General features: G+C 38.4%; 1 protein-coding gene across 1 annotated transcript; it reads left to right on the top strand.

Annotated features, from left to right (window-relative positions):
• Positions 1–9,421: 9,421 nt before the first annotated feature.
• On the top strand, positions 9,422–17,675 carry LOC112183976 (linamarin synthase 2). Its single transcript, XM_040513320.1, is given in 3 exon segments — positions 9,422–9,775; positions 15,761–15,920; positions 16,753–17,675. Coding segments are annotated over 3 exon segments (1,437 nt in total).
• Positions 17,676–18,761: the final 1,086 nt, after the last annotated feature.

Raw genomic sequence — 18,761 nt, 5'->3', positions numbered from 1 at the left:
AAACTTGCTATATCTGGAATTAGAAGCACAAGGGTTAGCCTAACCAGATCTAAGACCATTTTGAAGAGCGGATTACTCCCCACTTCAAACAAAACCCAGAAATTCCCAGAAATTCAAAACAAAACCCAGAAATTCCCAGAAATTCAAAACAAAACCCAGAAAATGGAACAAACCCAAAAATCCAAAACAAGCAAAACCCACACTAGGTATTGTTCGTGTTCTTTCTTTACTCAAACAACACAGAAGGGCAAACCCACAACAAACAACACAGAAGGGCAAATCCACAACAGAAAACATCCATAGCAGAAGCAGAAACGAGAGACCAGACAAAATCATACAAACAAAGCGAGAGATCTAACCTCTTCTTCAACAGGCAATCGATCGATCACTCCACAAGCATACACACTTCTCCCTTGGCTCTCCCTTTTCCCCACTGCAAATCTTCAACGTTCTCTGAGCTTTTTCGCGAAGGTCTCCAAATCATTAGGGCCGTTGAAACCGAAAAGCCCTCAACCACAGGAACACTACACGTGTCCCACGCCTCTCCCCATTTCTCGAGATTGGCAGATGAGAGGACGGGCATTTATTGCACAACCCAGTCTGCCCCACGTGGCTGACATGCACCACTTACCCCATCGGGTATCAGAGCCAAGTCCTCTCTCTACCCCATTGGGTACTGGAGGCTCAATATTCTCTGTCCCATCGGGCATCAGAGCCAAGTCCTCTCTCTACCCCATTGGGTACCGGAGGCTCAATATTCTCTACCCCATCGGGCATCAGAGCCAAGTCCTCTCTCTACCCCATTGGGTACCGGAGGCTCAATATTCTCTACCCCATCGGGTATCAGAGCCAAGTCCTCTCTCTACCCCATCGGGTACCGGAGGCTCAATATTCTCTACCCCATCAGGTATCAGAGCCAAGTCCTCTCTCTACCCCATCGGGTACCGGAGTCTCAATATCCTCTGCCCCATCGAGTATCAGAGCCAAGTCCTCTCCGGCTCAATATCATCTGCCCCATCGGGTATCAGAGCTAAGTCCTCTCTCTACCCCATTGGATACCGGAGGCTCAATATCCTCTGCCCCATCGGGTATCAGAGCCAAGTCCTCTCTCTACCCCATTGGGTACCAGAGGCTCAATATTCTCTACCCCATCGGGTATCAGAGCCAAGTCCTCTCTCTACCCCATTGGGTACCGGAGGCTCAATATTCTCTGCCCCATCGGGTATCGGAGCCAAGTCCTCTCTCCACCCCATCTAGTACCAGACTCAACCCTCGTCCTATCCCAGCGCGTAGATTACCTACCTACAGCGTAACCCGCTCAAGATTTCTCTTATATGGGAACTTGGGGGACTCCCTATACACACACTAGTGCCAAACCTTGAGACAAAATAATAATAAGTCCCCACCCAAGAAACATCTTGAACGGGAACTTGGGGGACTTGTACATACTGGGGAAGTCTCAACTAAGTTTGGCACTATTGGCTGGGTCCCATCGGTACTCTCAGGCACTATGCCATGGGCCGGGTTCACGACCCACCATGACGGGGCTCATATGGGATGCCACCCCGGGCACCCAGGGCCCGGGGCAAGGCCAGCACAGCCCATCTATTTTCACAACAAGAGGGCTGATATGGCATCAGAAGAACAACCTGTGTCCCACATCGAAGATAGGGGAGACTCCTTCCCCATGCTCGAGTATAAAGACATTAGCACAACCACCTTTTACGGGTAATAACTCCTTTGTCTACTATTTACTTGATATCCATCTATTAGTTTCTCACTCAGGCATCGGAGAGGTGTAAACCGTCCGGTACGGTTTACCCCTCTAACGTTGTGTTCTTAATACAGGATTTAGGAGTTGGATCGGTACCCTAGACGGTATCGCATTCTGTGTGAGGTACCCAGAGAAAGCCACCAGAAACAACAGCATATACGCAGCAGCATATTGATGCAGTCAGAGCAGAGTGGGCCAAATTTGTTGTTAAAACATATATGTAACCAGTATCGCATCTAGCTGGTTAACACTTGGGTTTAGGGACTTATTTTGGTAACCTTGATATATGATAGTGTCACGCCCCTGATTTTACACATAAGAAAATCGATATATATAATCTCATAATTATACATGTGTGAACGTTCAGTCATCAATACAAAATATCTGGAATCTTTTTTCCTTTAAACCAAGTACATACTGATGCCCTGAACCCCCAAAGTTAATATACACTTGCGCCATAGAGTTATATATTACACAACTTACGAATTAAATTGTCAACAACAAAATAAAGCGTAAAGGCTGCTCAGAGTAACTATACAACAGAAGTCCTCATCAAAGGTAAAGTCACAAAAATGGCTTCCTACCGTAAAGCTGCTAACTCGCTCCCTCAACCTCGATTATCCTAACCTGTAGGATTAACCCCTACACCGTTGGAATGGTGCACCGGGTTGCCACACAACAAACCCGGTAAGCTTTTGCAAGCCCGTATGAGTAACTCAAAACACACATGCACAACTCACGCCAAAAACGAGGAAAACCTTTCAACTCACAAATAAAGAAAACATACCATGCTTCCAAAAACAATACTCTTTTCCCAAAAGAAACAACGAAAGTCACACCGTGACAAAATCATATAAATCGTTAACCTAACAATTCAAATATGATAAATCGATCCAACCAGGATAAAACAATAATTAGGTCCAACCTGGATAAAACAGCAAATAGGTCCAACCTGGACAAAGCATCAACACAAATAAATCATACCTATTGTTAACCTAACAAGTAAAATATGATAAATCAATCCAACCTAGATAAAACAATAATTAGGTCCAACCTGGACAAAACAGCAAATAGGTCCAACCTGGACAAAATATGTACCCAGGAGTCTTAAGTAACATACTTAGATCCCTGAAGTATGATGGCAGACAGACTAGAGCTCTCACTTAATCGTAACCTGTCACCCGGCCAAGGTTCAACCTTACGATATAATATTGCCATAAGGATGCAACCTGCAACCCCGGATCCTTAGGCCAACTTGACCCTCAGATCAAAACGTCAAATCAAATCAAAAGGAGAAATCACAACCCGTGACTCTCAAATCCTCAGACCACCGGTCGTCAGATCAAAACGTTAAATCAAATCAAAAGGAGAAATCACAACCTGTGACTCTCAAATCCTCAAACACTTTTCAAAACAACAGAAATACCATTTCCCACCATTTGTTTTCCAAAAGCCACATCATTTCATGCATATTGTTTCACAAATTCACAATCCACCAAAACATATATATTTCACGTAAATATATATATATGTAGCCATCAACTCAGGAATGCCTACCAATACCAATTATAGTTTGCAGTTAACTAAATAACTCACAAAACGATAAAAGTAAGCCCGTTCGTGAATGAACTTCGTGAGATTACTCACCTCAGAATCCTGCTGCGTCTTCTATACAGAACCGAACTAACACTATCACCAACAACTCGTCCAATTCACCTTTAGAAGCACCTAATCACCAATGATCTCAAATAAGCAACGATTGACAAATGATTTAAGTCCGAAACCCTTGTTTTGAACTAAAATCCCCAAAGTGGCGCCAATCGAGGTGAAACCACATCCGAGACCTCCCAAAGTCTCCGGAATACGTCCACGATCGATGTGACCAAACCACAGGTCGATCGGACGCTCAAATCCTCACGGATAGAATAAATCGATCGGTATGAAACTGCAAAAATCATAACAATTCCAAACGAACTCCGAAACTTGCATATTATATATCGAAACGCTCGTATCAACGAGTAGAACATATATAATACCAAAAACAGTTCTTAAGTGGCCGGAACACCGCCGGAATGCCGCCACAGACGGTGGCGCACCGCCGCCGGCCAAAACTCAATATTTCACAAAACTCCCAACATCAAAGTTCTTCATCTAAGCATGCTTGTGAACTTTCCTAACTAGCTCGAAGTCAGAAAACAAGCATAAAGGGTCGAAAACTACCTCACAAGCCGTGAACAGTAATCCAATCCGAGTTTATCGAAGTTTCACGTGAATCGATCCAAACAACCACCAATGATCGATTAACGAGGCTGCTCTGAGCTCAACCAAGAAGACTTGAAGCCTCGCCGACGTCAGAACAAGGATTTCCGACCGGGTCCGAAAACACCAACCTGCACCGCCTTCTACCGCCGCCACCACCGAGAATCGGTACTAGAGGACACCACAGGGACGACCAGACGGAGGAGACGAACTGATCTGGAAAGTTTCGTCGCCGCAGTTCGCCTGAAAAGTCGGGTCAGATCGTCCGGGTTCGGGTCAGGTCAGCCGGATAATTTCAATTCTGAAGGTGCAGCCGAGAGAGAAGAGAGAGAAAGGAATTGGTTTTTCAGAAAAGGAAACTTATGAAAATAGTAAGTTTCTCCTTCGGGAAACTTCTATTTATACCAAAATGGAAATTTCTTCCAATAGCCATAACTTTCTCATACGAACTCCGATTCTCACGTTCCACATGTCCACGAACTCGTATCGACGCGCTCTACAACTTTCGTGAAGGAAGTTTTCAGAGAATCCCAACGAATAAAAAGTCAACCTTTGCGCCACCCCTAAAGTCACATTTTCCGAATGAAAATTCATCCGAAACACTTCCGCTCCCTCCATGAGCCACGAAACCGTCCAATAACCATAATTTAGATTCCGGAAGATCCTCAGAAAATAAATACAAATTTCTGGGGCATCACAGATAGACTTGCTATATTGAGGTTGCTTTTGGTTTGGATTGCTGTAAGATCTAGATATGAATTTGCACTTTTGTAAATTTGTTGGATATGGCAATGTATGAAACAGATGGCAATAATCTATGACAATGTGGTATTTTGGATAGGTTTTGGACATGAAATTTCATATTTGCAATGAATTGAGCAAACCCAATTCAGACGTCAAATATAGGTCAAGTTTCTATATCTGAGATTCACTCAGACAACACATACTTAACGCAGCAAATAAGTCATGTTGTCTGAACATACATTCAAACAACAGATATAACAAAACCCCTGTTGTCTGAACTTACATTCACACAACAGACACAACAAAACCCATGTTGTCTGAACTTTCATTCACACAATAGATATATCAAAAGTCAAGTTGTCTGAACGTCGATTCACACAACAGATATAACAAAACCAATATCATCTGAGAACATTTCACTCATCAGATATAACAAGAAACTATTGAATGAGGTTAATAAAATGCCACTGAAAAAATAAAATGTGTCGTTTGAGTTTTCTATGAGATGACATATTCTATTTTGGCACCATTATTGTTAATGCATCTGGTACAACTGAGAAAAATGACACTGTTGTCCAAGATGCACTCGGGACCATAGATTCTTAAACATTCTGATGTATGAGTTTCACTAAACACAACAGAAACAAAATTGACACTTGTTGGAGATTCATTTCAGACAACAGAGGTATCCCAACAGTGTGGTCTGAAATATCTCATAGACATCATGTAGTCATGTTCCTGTCGTCTGAGATTCATTATGCACAACATAGTTCTCTTAAAAGTGTTGGGGTAGTATAATGTTTCTCAACAATCATTAAACGAACTGTTGTCTGAATGTCTAACATACAATAGTTTATCTAAATCAAAATAGTTTGGTAATTTTCAGACGACAGTTTTGAGCTTATATATGTCGTCTGAGTGTAACATAGACAATAGTTTTGAACTGTCGTATGAACAAAGTCAATCAGACCACAGGTTACTAGACAACAGCACATTTTTCACTCAGACGACTGGTGTAGTGACTACTAGGGGTTAGTATGCTACTGAGGGTCAGACCTCCACTAGAATCAGAGCTCCGATGTGCTCTGGCGACTTCAATGACGCAGAGGTTGAACCAGTTTTGAAAATCACGATAGCCTTATGGTCTGAAGCCTTCTATCTATTTAGAAGTCAGTTGAGGTTGCTTTGGTAATTTTCTCATTAACAGAACAATTCAAAAAATGGTAGGAAAATGGTCGCATGGGCTTGGACCTTACCCAAGGTTCAGCTACAGTACCGCAAGGGAATTGCCGAATTGGCAAAAAACAGGCATGCTATTGGTAATAAATGGGCTGAGATTGTAGCTATTGGTAATTTGTTATAAAATTAAGAGGTTTTTACCATTAAGGTAAAGTTAGTTAGTCAAATGATCATGAGCAGGATGCCGGATAGTGGAAATCCATGCGATCAACTTAAAATCACGGAAAGGAATTCAAATTGTAATTAAATATTCAAATTGTGATAAATTACATGACTGCCACCGTATTTATTCCAGCTGTGATTAATTATGAGATTGCCACCGCAATCATATATCAATTAAAATATTGATATTGACTGTCAGTAGCGATATTAAACTGTATCCACTACCAAATATAAACATCTAGAAATTTAATATTAAACAAAGTAACCAATGAAAATCAACAAGATTAATTGTAGAGTGAGCCTTGAAAGCTTATACTATCACACTCAACAACAAATACGCAATACTACTGAGAGTCAGTATATTTACCACAGTCCTATTAAAGTCAATATACTTATTAATGTTTTTTCTCAGAGTCTGTATACTTATTGTTGTTGCTATTGGCAATTAGTAATTGACATTTTTATTGAGTTAGTGTACTTACTAACGTTGCTACTGACCATCAGTATACTTATTTCATTTGCTACTGGGTGTTAGTACTTACTAACGGCAATAACAAAGACTATAAAGAATTTGGATTAGTATAATCAAATCACTTATTGTAAACAGAAGCTTCTATATAATCCCTCACTTTGTCTTTCGTCTTTTGGTCTGATCACTCTCTCTCTCTCTCTCAGAATGAAGCAGTGAACATATATGGATCTGATATTGTTAATAATAGCAGAGGGGTGTTTATGTCAATTTTTATCTAACAGAAAAATTAATAAAAAAGAAAGAAAACGCCTACATAGGCTTTAAGGATCCGCATGGGAATACAGCCGCTGGGCTTTGCGGCTAGTAAATAGTTGATTACAATCGTAGTTTTTGGTAATTTGCTTTAAAATTAATTAGAAGATCAATGAAAACAAATATGTGAATTAATCACATTAGTCTTCATCATAAAAGACGTCATTGTCTAGAACCTTTTGATTATTGATTAAAGAGTTTAAAATTTAGTGTGACTCGGTCTATGAGAAGAAGATTCTACATACATGCCTGATTAGAATCAAAGGGAGCGTGGTCAAAAAGTTAATGGCATGGAAAAGTTACTCAAAAGTCAAATTGATGCGATTTTTTTTCCAAAATAATTGATCATGAAGAAGACCATGCATACCAGTAAAATGTAAAAACTTAAGAAATTAAGATTTTGTCACATCAAACAATTGAGTTGTTGAAACTGTGAAAGATGTCATCAGAGTTTAGGTGTTTAGGACAACATATAGCCAAATCGATCGACGCATCATGGATATAAGGTTTTTTTTTTTTTTTTTTTTCTGGCAATCCATCTTTTTTTTTTTTTTGGCAATCAACCCAAGCTTAAAATGCATAATACAAAAGCACTATTCATTCTTGTATATATGTGCATTACATTTTTTTAAGAATATATGTACAAAAAATTCAGTGAAAAAAGACCTTCGATCACTTCCTCAAGTAGAACTTTACTGATCAGTTGGATTCATCTCTCTGTAAATCCTGGGACCTGGGCAACTTTTTGTCCATCCATATTTCTAGAATTATTTGCGTTGAACCAAAACTTAGCTTGCTAGGTAATCCTAAAGCCGCAGCATATTGCTCGGTAGCCCTTCAGGCTAAAACGACCTTGCATCCCTCTGGAAACATTACAAAACCCAAAATATCCAATTTCAGCCTCTAAACAACGTATTCATATATATATATATGATAATTGATTAAAAACCTATTTAGCAATTACAACCCAGATTGCTGGCATGAGGGATATGAACTTATGATTTATGAATCTAGGAAGAGTACATTTAACCGTTACATGCAGCCATACAGGCTAGTTATTGTTGATAATATATCCATCCCACATAAGAAAAATGTGACATTATTTATGGGCTTATAAAGATTTTGATCACTGCATTCATTATCAATTAGTTTTGAATATGAACCTTACATTACTTTATCATGTTATCAGAGGGGTTATCCCACGTTTGCATGACTCACGGCCACACTGATTTTACATTACCTAAAGTTATCCACGTGTATGGCTTGAAAAGTCACCACACGTGCATAGACTTGTTAATAATATATTATATACATCCTACGTGTATAGGAAAAAAGTTTAGAGCACTCCCCTTATTGCTAGTCTGTTTGGATCTAATAAAACTCACATTACTTTATTAGCTACCACGTCACGTCATTCTCTAGCTTCACCGCCTTCACGACTATTCTCTTTAGGTGTTGTAGATTTTTATATGCAATAGTACGTTATCATTTTGATTTTACTAAGGAAAAGTGGGAAAACCTTGTTCTTATCTGTTAGGCAATAGGCATGGACTTGAGTTCAGCACTCAGAGCCTGCGTCTGGGCAAAGCTAAGCAATTAAAACGAGCCGAGTGATCGATGAAGGAGCTGACACTTGAATTAAATTTAAGCAACTACATTTGGCGCTTTAGGTTGAAGGCAACAAACTCCACATTTAATCACTGTCGTCCTTCAGATCAGCTTTAATTAGTTCAAACTCCCTTAAACTTGGACCCGCAAGTATTAACTACTATATTAACAGAAACGTACTGAAATTGGTTGGCAAAAGATAATGTGACTATGCATTCTTGTTCATAAATTATTTATGGAGTCCCATCATCAACTATTAAGCTTAAGAATCAGTCAAGTACACATGCACGTGATTGATAATTCCATATTGTCCTCGATAGCTATTTAAATGATTTATAGCCTTTACTCTGTGTAAATCGGATTGAGTTCGTTGAGTTCTTTAAGATTTTATACATTAACAATTTATTGAAATTGAGTTACGTACTGAAAATAACCTTGACTTCGCTTACACGGTTGTCTATAATTAACTCCATTTAATTAGTATTATTTAAGTTCTAGTTAATTTGAAAGTGAATGAATATTCTGTTGAATCATATCTAAAATCATGTCACTGCAGGTGTTCTATATCAATTTATATCGTGCATAAGACACTTAGTGAAGTGTGATTGGATAGATAAGAGTCATAGATGATGACTAAATTATAGGTCTCGGTCAAAACATCGAACTGTATTTTGTCGTCTTGTTATCTTGCAATTTGTACAGTAATGATGGAGAGTAGTTGGGAGATTAACATATATGTAACCAGAAATCAAAGTTGAGCACGGAATGTTTCTATTTTATTTCTTTTGGCAATAGAAATGTTGCTATATTAGCAAGGTATGCCTAGCTACTTTCATACTTCATAAATTCAGATGGGTTCAACTCAGTTAGGAGCCAAAAAACTCCATGCAGTCTGTGTCCCTTTCCCAGCACAAGGCCATGTTAACCCGCTAATGCAGTTAGCCAAGCTCCTGCACTCCAGGGGATTCCACATAACCTTTGTCAACACCGAGTTCAACCACCGGCGTTTAATCCGGTCCAGAGGTTCCGACTCTATAAAGGGACTACCGGACTTCCAATTCCAGACCATACCGGACGGGTTGCCACTTTCAGATAAAGACGCAACACAAGAGGTCCCGGCTTTATGTGACTCCACTAGGAAAACATGTCTAGGTCCTTTTAAGGAGCTGGTGATGAAGATCAATTCATCATGTGAAGTGCCACAAGTTAGTTGCACTACTAGCAAAACAACAATTACCCACGGATTTTAATCTGTGGGTAATAAGACTTTTACACACGGATATCAGTGTGTGATAGCCTTTACACACAGTACACGCACAGATTGGTGTTACCGTGCGGTTTGGAGGGGGGGTAATGCTCATCTCACACGGATTATGTTGTCCGTGTGAAATACTAACGTGGGCCCCACTATAATTCCATAAATCTAAATTACCGGAATGGAACGCAATCCGTGTGAACAACTCTATTTCACACGGATTTCTGTGGCAAATGTGTAAACTGTATTTCACACGGATTACTGTGCGAGATATAACTCACACTGATTTCTGTGTCAAAAATTATAACTATTGCCACGGATTTCCGTGTGAAATTCTTATACCCTAACTCTCACTGATTTCTGTGTGTAAAAGTAACAGCATATTAAAAAAAAAAAAATTCTGCAATAAATATACCACAAATATTTACAATAAAATGAACAAATCCACAACTCAATCGAAAATATTAAAACTTTACATTCATAACAAGATATTCTTTACATTTCACAAATGCACAAATACATGAAACTCCACAATTCACACAAAATTACATAAAGAAAGAAAATCAAAACTATATATTTCACAGTTTAACCCCAAAATCCGATCAAGGTTAGGCCTTTTCATCCATCCCAATTGTACATTTGAAGAGATTATTGCCCAAAGCTCCTACTCTGTTATAAAGGAATCATCTCTGAAACTTTGTGCACCAGGTAGCACATCTGCTTAAAGAGGTTGGCCATTTCCTCACAGTGCCACGAGTTAAGGCAGTGAAAGGACTACTTCTGCATTTGATGACTGTCACTTATCAAATCCTTGCTTGACAACAAAAAGCCCATTACTTAAAAAAGAATACCACGGTTCACAAGAGACTTGAAAAAAGAAAATCAGAACAAAGATCAAGGACTCATCATACTAAAGAAGTATCAGAAGCTATTTAATAGCTATTAAAGGGTATGCTACAGTTCATAGAGTTGACAATTCGACCATGATTTGAGAATGAAGGCAACAATCACTCTTTACTCAAGTAATGCCAACACTAGCATACAGTCAAATTAAAGATGAATTAGAAGTAATCTCAGGCAACCAAAACTAAACAAAAGTTCCATACATGCGTCTGAGAGTTTTGAATAAATCATTGTCACTTCACTGTTTTCAAGTCAAAACGTTAACCAACTATGAAGGCACTAACAAATATAGTAAGGCAAACTCGTAATGAGAGAATCGGGCATTAACAATTTCGTTCTCACACTGTTTTCAATAGAGGAGGAGGAGGTCGGAGGAGGTCATCGCATTTTCGTAATGAGACCAGATGATGCACTTTCATAACTAACAGAATCACCAAGATAAGCCAGTAGAGCATGCAAGAACTGAAGAGGCACTGCCTGCACAATACACCTTCAAGAATTAGGAAGGAATCATCAGTAATAAGAGAGCGTATGCCTCGGAAAGTAGCATGAGAAGAAAACAAATTTAAGTAAAATAAAGGCAATAGATGGCATTGAAACTCATATAGAGGTAGTACAGGAAGACAATTGGGCAATGCCACATAAATGGAAAAACCGAGTACAAACGACATACTTTCATATCCATATACCAGCTTTTGGCAAATAAAAGTAAGTGCAAACAAACACTATTTAATAGCTCTTGTAGTGTTCCAGGCAATCATCCATTTTCTTTCATAACACATAATATATGCATTACAATGAATCATACAACAAAATGGAATAGGAAACATAAAGCCCCAATTGGTTGGTGGAAAAATTTGGCAATTTTCAAAGGGCAGATAAATCGAAAGGAAACACAAGCACAAGAAAGCAACCTGTATCTACCCCTTAATAGACTCCAAAATCATCACCAGGAAGGTCATGAACTTTGTCCTGCATTCAAACATGAACTTTATAAGTTACCGAGACATATGAGATAACAAATAAAAGCAGGACACTTCTACCTCTACAATATCACAAAAACAAACTCATCTATAGTTACATAATATCAACCAACGTTTAAAACTTCTATAATCCTCCTATCATCCAACTTTACTGAAAGTGTGAAAAAGTGGCCAGCAAGATCTGACCCTCATGAAAATGAAACTCAATTGGATTTTGTGCATTTCCAAACGTTCAAACAATTGATCCTATATATATACAGAGGGAGACTAGCTATTATTTGCAGAGGCTCAGATTAGAACTGAAACTCAATTAACATATACATACAAGATAAGTTCATATTAGAACTGAAACAAATTGAGAGGAAAATCAAACTCCAGGAGCTCCTCAGGTGTCAACTTCGATCCATAACGTTCTGCACAAACAAGTCACAATAACAGTATTAGTGAAATTGGACAAAATGGGTGATTCATGATTCAATCAGATTAAGAAGAAGAAGGTAATAAGAGAAGAAGAAGAAGAGGAAGAGGAGGAGAAGAAGACGGAGAGGGAGACTGGAAGAGAGAGATACCTGGAGGTCGAGGACGGGAGACCGGATAGGCGGGGACGGAGAGAGTCAGAGACGGCGGAGTTGAGCCCTACCAAGCCTGTGGCTGGATCCGCCCCTGAACTCAATGACGTCGCCGTAGTAGTCGTTGACGAAGTACTCGAGGTCATCGTTCTGGAAATACGCCATTGAAACCTAGACACACAAACCTTCCGATTTCTCAAAATTCACAGAGAGAGGGGGAGCTGGGGGTGGAGGAGCAGAGAGAGGGGGAGGCGGAGAAGAGGGTGGGGGAGGGGGCAGTGGGCAGTGAGTGGAGGAGATGAGAGAGAGGGAGACAGAGGAGAATTCGATTCGGAGGAGGCTTTTCAATTTACCCAATCTGGTTTTAAGCAGCAGTGATGCACGGAAATCTGTGTGTTTATAATATTTCACACAGATATCCGTGTGAAATACATTTACATTTGTTACAGATATCCGTGTGAATTTACTTCAGTAACTCAGTAGCTTCATATTTGGATCAATTTGCTGGTTATAAGAGGAATTTCCACGGAAATCCGTGTGAAATACATTTACCTTTACCACTGATATCCGTGTATATGTACCTCAGTAATCCACGGAAATCCGTGTGTAATACTACTAGGGGAGGGAAATTGAATTTGTTCCAAAAAAGTGAGCGGGAAAAAATTTGCCACGAAAATCCGTGTGAGATACATATATATTTACCACTGATATATATATCTCGGTAATATATAACTATGTTTACACAGAATTCTGTCTCTATTCTATTTTTTCACACAGAATTTAGTAGCTAATTTTTCTTTTCACACAGATATCCGTGTCTACATTTCACACAAATATTTGTGTGTTGCTCATTTCACATAGAATTCTGTATTAAAAACTTATTGTAACGGAATTCTGTAGCTAATATAGTTTTTCACACGGAATTCTGTAGCTAATGGTTCTTTTCACACGGATTTCCGTGTTAACATTTCACACAGATATCCGTGTGTGTTACTCATTTCACACAGATGTCTGTACCAAAAACCGGTCAACCCTTTAAACGCTTCTACTTCCCTAAAGGGAGCCAACCCTTGAGGAGATAAAATTTCAGAAATTTTTACATTAGTTGATATAGCTTCTACCCATGAGAGCATGAGAGTTTACAAATCAAAAAAATAAGTTACGAGCGATCGGTTATGAGCATATTAGTTTTATGTAGTATTTAAGGTTTATGGTTGACCTACTAGATCGAAACCCAAACGACGACGAAAATCACTGAAATTTTGAACACAACCATTTATTCTTATCATGATAACATCCTACGATCGATTTTGATAAAGTCTATTTCCTATGCATTGTTGCTTATGGAATGTATACTTTTCATTATAACTAATAAACTAGTTCTACCACATTAGTAGACGTATAAGAATTTTGTGCAATCCAAAAAATAAAAATTGAAAATTGATAAATTTGACATTACCCATATATTTATAGCGTATTAATAGGTATAGTGTAAAAAAATTAACTCAATCCGTCGTTATTTCAATATCAAATAAAGTGGTTAACCTTATATACACCTATACTTGCCTAAGGGGAGTAAAACCACGAGGAGATAAACTTTTCAAAATTTTTACATTATTTGGTATACCTCATATTCATGAGAGTATGAGAGCTGACAGATCGAAAAAATAAGTTGCGAATGAGCGGTTATGAGCATATTAGTTTTATGTGGTATTTAGTATTCATGGTTGATCTAGTAGATCAAGACCTAAACGATAACAAAAATAGCAGAAATTTTGACCATAACTATTTATTCTAATCATGACAACATCCAACGGTCGATTTTGATAAAGTCTATTTCCTCCACATTGTTGCTCATGGAAGGTATACTTTTCTTTACTAAAAACTTATTGTAACGGAATTCTGTAGCTAATAGAGTTCTTCACACGGAATTCTGTAGCTAATATAGTTTTTCACACAGAATTCTGTAGCTAATGATTCTTTTCACACGGATTTCCGTGTTAACATTTCACACAGATATCCGTGTGTGTTACTCATTTCACACAGATGTCTGTACCAAAAACCGGTCAACCCTTTAAATGCTTCTACTTCCCTAAGGGTAGCCGACCCTTGAGGAGATAAAATTTTAGAAATTTTTACATTAGTTGATATAGCTTCTACCCATGAGAGCATGAGAGTTTACAGATCAAAAAAATAAGTTACGAGTGAGCGGTTATGAGCATATTAGTTTTATGTAGTATTTAAAGTTTAGGGTTGACCTACTAGATCGAAACCCAAACGACGACGAAAATAGCTGAAATTTTGAACACAACCATTTATTCTAATCATGATAACATCCTACGGTCGATTTTGATAAAGTCTATTTCCTACGCGTTGTTGCTTATGGAAGGTATACTTTTCATTATAACTAATAAACTAGTTATACCACATTAGTAGACATATAAGAATTTTGTGCAATCCAAAAAATAAAATAAAAAATTATAAATTTGACATTACTCATCTATTTATAGCGTATTAATAGATATGGTGTAAAAAAATTAACTCAATCTGCCGTTCTTTCAATATCAAATAAGTGGTTAACCTTATATACATATATACTTTTTCACACGGAATTTTGTAGCTAATTGTTCTATTCACACCGATATCCGTATGGAAAGGTTTTAGTTTTTACACAGACATCAGTTACTGTTGTTTATTCACACGGATTTCTGTGTGTAGTCTCATTTTCACACGGAAATCCGTGTGTATTACTCATTTCGCACAGAAATCTGTATCAAATACTTATTATAACGGAAATCTGTCCCTCCGTAATTCACACTACACACAGAAATCAGTGTGTATTACTCATTTCGCACAGAAATCTGTATCAAATACTTATTATAACCGAAATCTGTCCCTCCGTAATTCACATAACAAACAAAATTAATGATCCCGAAATAAACTAATTTCCGATTTTCACACAGAAATCAGTGTGAATTGATCTGCACACAGATATCCGTGTAAAAATATTTTATCATTTACACAAACATCTGTTACTATTGTTTATTCACACGGATTTCCGTCGATATTGTTATTGTATAAATCACTGTGGGGCTCAATTATGTTCTTTTCACACAAATATCTGTATCAAATACTTATTGTAACGGAAATCCGTCCCTCGGTAATTCACATAACATAAAAAATTAATTATTTCGAAATAAACAAATTTATAATACGTACAGAAATCAGTGTGAATTGATTTTCACACAGATATCCGTGTGAAAATGTTTTAGTTTTTACACAGATATCTGTGACTGTTGTTTATTCACACGGATTTCCGTTGATATTGTTCACACGGATTTCCGTTGATATTGTTATTGTATAAATTATTGTGGGCCCCATTATGCTCATTTCACACGGATTTCTGTCAGTATTTCTATTTCACACGGATATCTGTGGCTTTTAACTACAGTAAATCCGTGTGTGTTGTTATTTTGCTAGTAGTGTTGTGTAATCACAGATGGTGTGATGGGATTTGGGAGGGAAGCTGCAAAGGAACTAGGGATTCCTGAGGTTCAGTTTTGGACCGCTTCTGCTTGTGGCTTCATGGCGTACCTGCAATATAGAGAACTTGTTAAACGAGGCATTGTTCCATTCAAAGGTACTTCATTTTTGTGAAGGTTGACTATTGAGATAAATGAAATATGGGATGATGAAAAAGAAATAAACATCACCATCGAGCACAAAAAATGGATCTAAACTCAAATTAAAGAACAATTTCAAATGAGTTTTACTTATTCATGTATTACTTTCTCTGAATCTAAGTGTATAGTCAATATGAATATAGTCATTCATATATGGAAGATTGAGTGAACCAGATCTAGAGCCACCCCGAGGTGAACTAATCAACAGAGACACAAAAACATGCACTGTGGAAAACGAAAAGAAAAGTAAAACAGCTCGAGATAAACAAGCACCAGGCCACCAGTAGAATGACAAATAGCATCATTAGCAGCCCTATGATTGAGATTTAGACATTGAGCGCAATGGACACATGATCGAGACCGAAAACACGGCCGTTTCTTATCGTCCCCATTACTACAATAATTCGTATCCTCTTTATTCTAGTGCGGACCTGGATAGGTTGGCCAATAAGGTTCATCTGCAGAATTGCAGCGGACTTGGGTGGGGGTTCTTGGGCATTTCTCATGTAGAATGAGTAGATCTTAATGGCCGGCTCTACGCACAAAGGATCGTCTTACCTAAGTTTTGCACCTTACTCCTCGCTTTCAATTAAGCAAGTTGTTCTCCCTCTCATATTGTCATCTTTACATGTACTTTAAGTGTTCTTAAAGAAACAAAATATAAGTTTTACGGTTGAAAACTAAATTGATGGTATGAAATGAATAGTAACTGTCTTGAATCTATTATAGTTACCGGTAAAACATCAACATTATCTGCTCACATTTTTGCCTTGTCTGCACTTCAATCAGATAGAAGTTTCATGCAAGATGGTACACTGGATAAGCCAATTGATTGGATCCCGGGCATGAAGAATATGAGGCTCAAGGACATCCCTAGCTTTATCAGAGTCACTGATGTCAACGACATAATGTTCGACTTCTTGAGATCCGAAGCACAAAACTGCTTGAAATCCTCTGCAATCATCCTCAACACGTTTGACGAATTTGAGCATGAAGTGTTAGAAGAAATCTCAGCCATGTTTCCCAGCATTTACACAATAGGTCCACTTGCTTTGCTTGGTAGGCACGTGCCTGAAAACAAATTGGTCAAGTCCCTCAGCTCAGGCTTATGGAAAGAAGATACAAAATGCCTTGAATGGCTTGACAAACAGAAACCAAATTCGGTTGTGTATGTGAATTATGGGTGCATAACTATGATGACAGACCAACATTTGAATGAATTTGCATGGGGGCTTGCAAATAGCAAGCACCACTTTTTGTGGATTGTTAGGCCTGATGTGGTAAAAGGGGATTCGGTTGTCTTGCCCGAAGAATGTTTCGAGATCAAGGATAGGGGTTACATAGCAAGTTGGTGTCCACAGGAGCAAGTGCTAGCGCATCCATCAGTCGGGGTTTTTCTAACTCATTGTGGTTGGAATTCTACTATTGAAACTATATCAGCGGGTGTGCCTGTAATTTGCTGGCCTTTCTTTGCTGAGCAACAGACGAATTGTCGTTTCCTGTGTACCAATTGGGGAATTGGTATGGAGGTAAACAATGATGTTAAACGCGATGAGATTGAAGTGCTTGTCAAGGAAATGCTGGAAGGGGAAAAAGGGATGCAGATGAGGCAAAAGGCAAAGGAATGGAAGAAGAAAGCAATAGCGGCTACTGACACTGGAGGATCATCATACAATAATTTTGAGAGACTGATTAAGGAGGCTCTTCCATAAGGAACATGTCCCTTGTGTCTATGATCTATGCTCTTATTATTTTATTTTCATGTGTAGCTAGCATTTTCTTTTAAAGTCATATATGGATCGGATCTCAATTGTTTCTCTAGATGGGATAGCCCTATAAATAAGAGCATCTCCAACTGTGGTGTCAAAATCCACCGTGGAGCTTCACAGATACAAAAGACAACTCTCATCTCCTGCAACCCATCCTTCAAATCCATCGTGGGTGATATTTCTGGTCTCATCGACTCATCCTGTCAAATTTGACAGCCTCACGTCATCTGTCATTTTCTTTTTTTATTGTTGCTCTCCTTCTCTTTTCACTTTCGTCCTACCTAGACCATAGCCATTCAGGGCAGACCTTCAATCGTTTTCGTCCCTCTAATTCTTGCTACAATACCCAAATCTTCCCACCCAAACGTTCATGAACCATTCATGTCAAACCAAATGTTAAATTTTCATTCAGATTTGGGGAAAAAGAGAGGAAGAGAGTTGGGAGTTAGAAAGAAAAACTGACGAATAGAAAGAGAATGAGGCTGCGTCGAAGATAAAAGACTGGAGAGTGGGGTTGCATCGAAAATCAGGGATTAGATCAGACTTGATGTTTCTTGATTGATTAAGTGAGCTCAATGAAGATTGGGGATGTTATTTCAATGGGCAAGGAGATTTAATATTCTTGTTTTGATGGGTCCTGTAGTTTGCTGAGATTTAATCTTGTAATTTTGATGGATAAGTAGTTTTGATTGGGGATAGTCTCTAGTTTCTTGAGTCTAGATGGATTGCAGCAGTTTTATAGAATGGTTTGGATTGCAGAAGATTTCCTCATCGTAGAATTCTTTGGGCTGCTCTTATATCTTCTTCAAATTCTCTCTCTCCCTCATTGCAAAATGGTCATTCGCCACGTGAGTCTTCAAATACAAATTTGACAATAAAATTTTGGCCCGTGTCAAATTAATAACAGTACAAGCAAACTTGGATTATGAATAAAATCAATATTTCTGCATCGCTGTCTCTCTATTCCAGTCTTATTTTTTTTGTAACAGTTTGTAAGGTTCGTATGAACCATATGCGTATATGTGAATT

This window comes from Rosa chinensis, chromosome 2 (assembly GCF_002994745.2).
Source record: "Rosa chinensis cultivar Old Blush chromosome 2, RchiOBHm-V2, whole genome shotgun sequence".
Taxonomy (NCBI): domain Eukaryota; kingdom Viridiplantae; phylum Streptophyta; class Magnoliopsida; order Rosales; family Rosaceae; genus Rosa; species Rosa chinensis.
The sequence above is the reverse complement of the archived record's forward strand: the minus strand, read 5'-3'. Positions and strand labels throughout refer to the sequence as shown.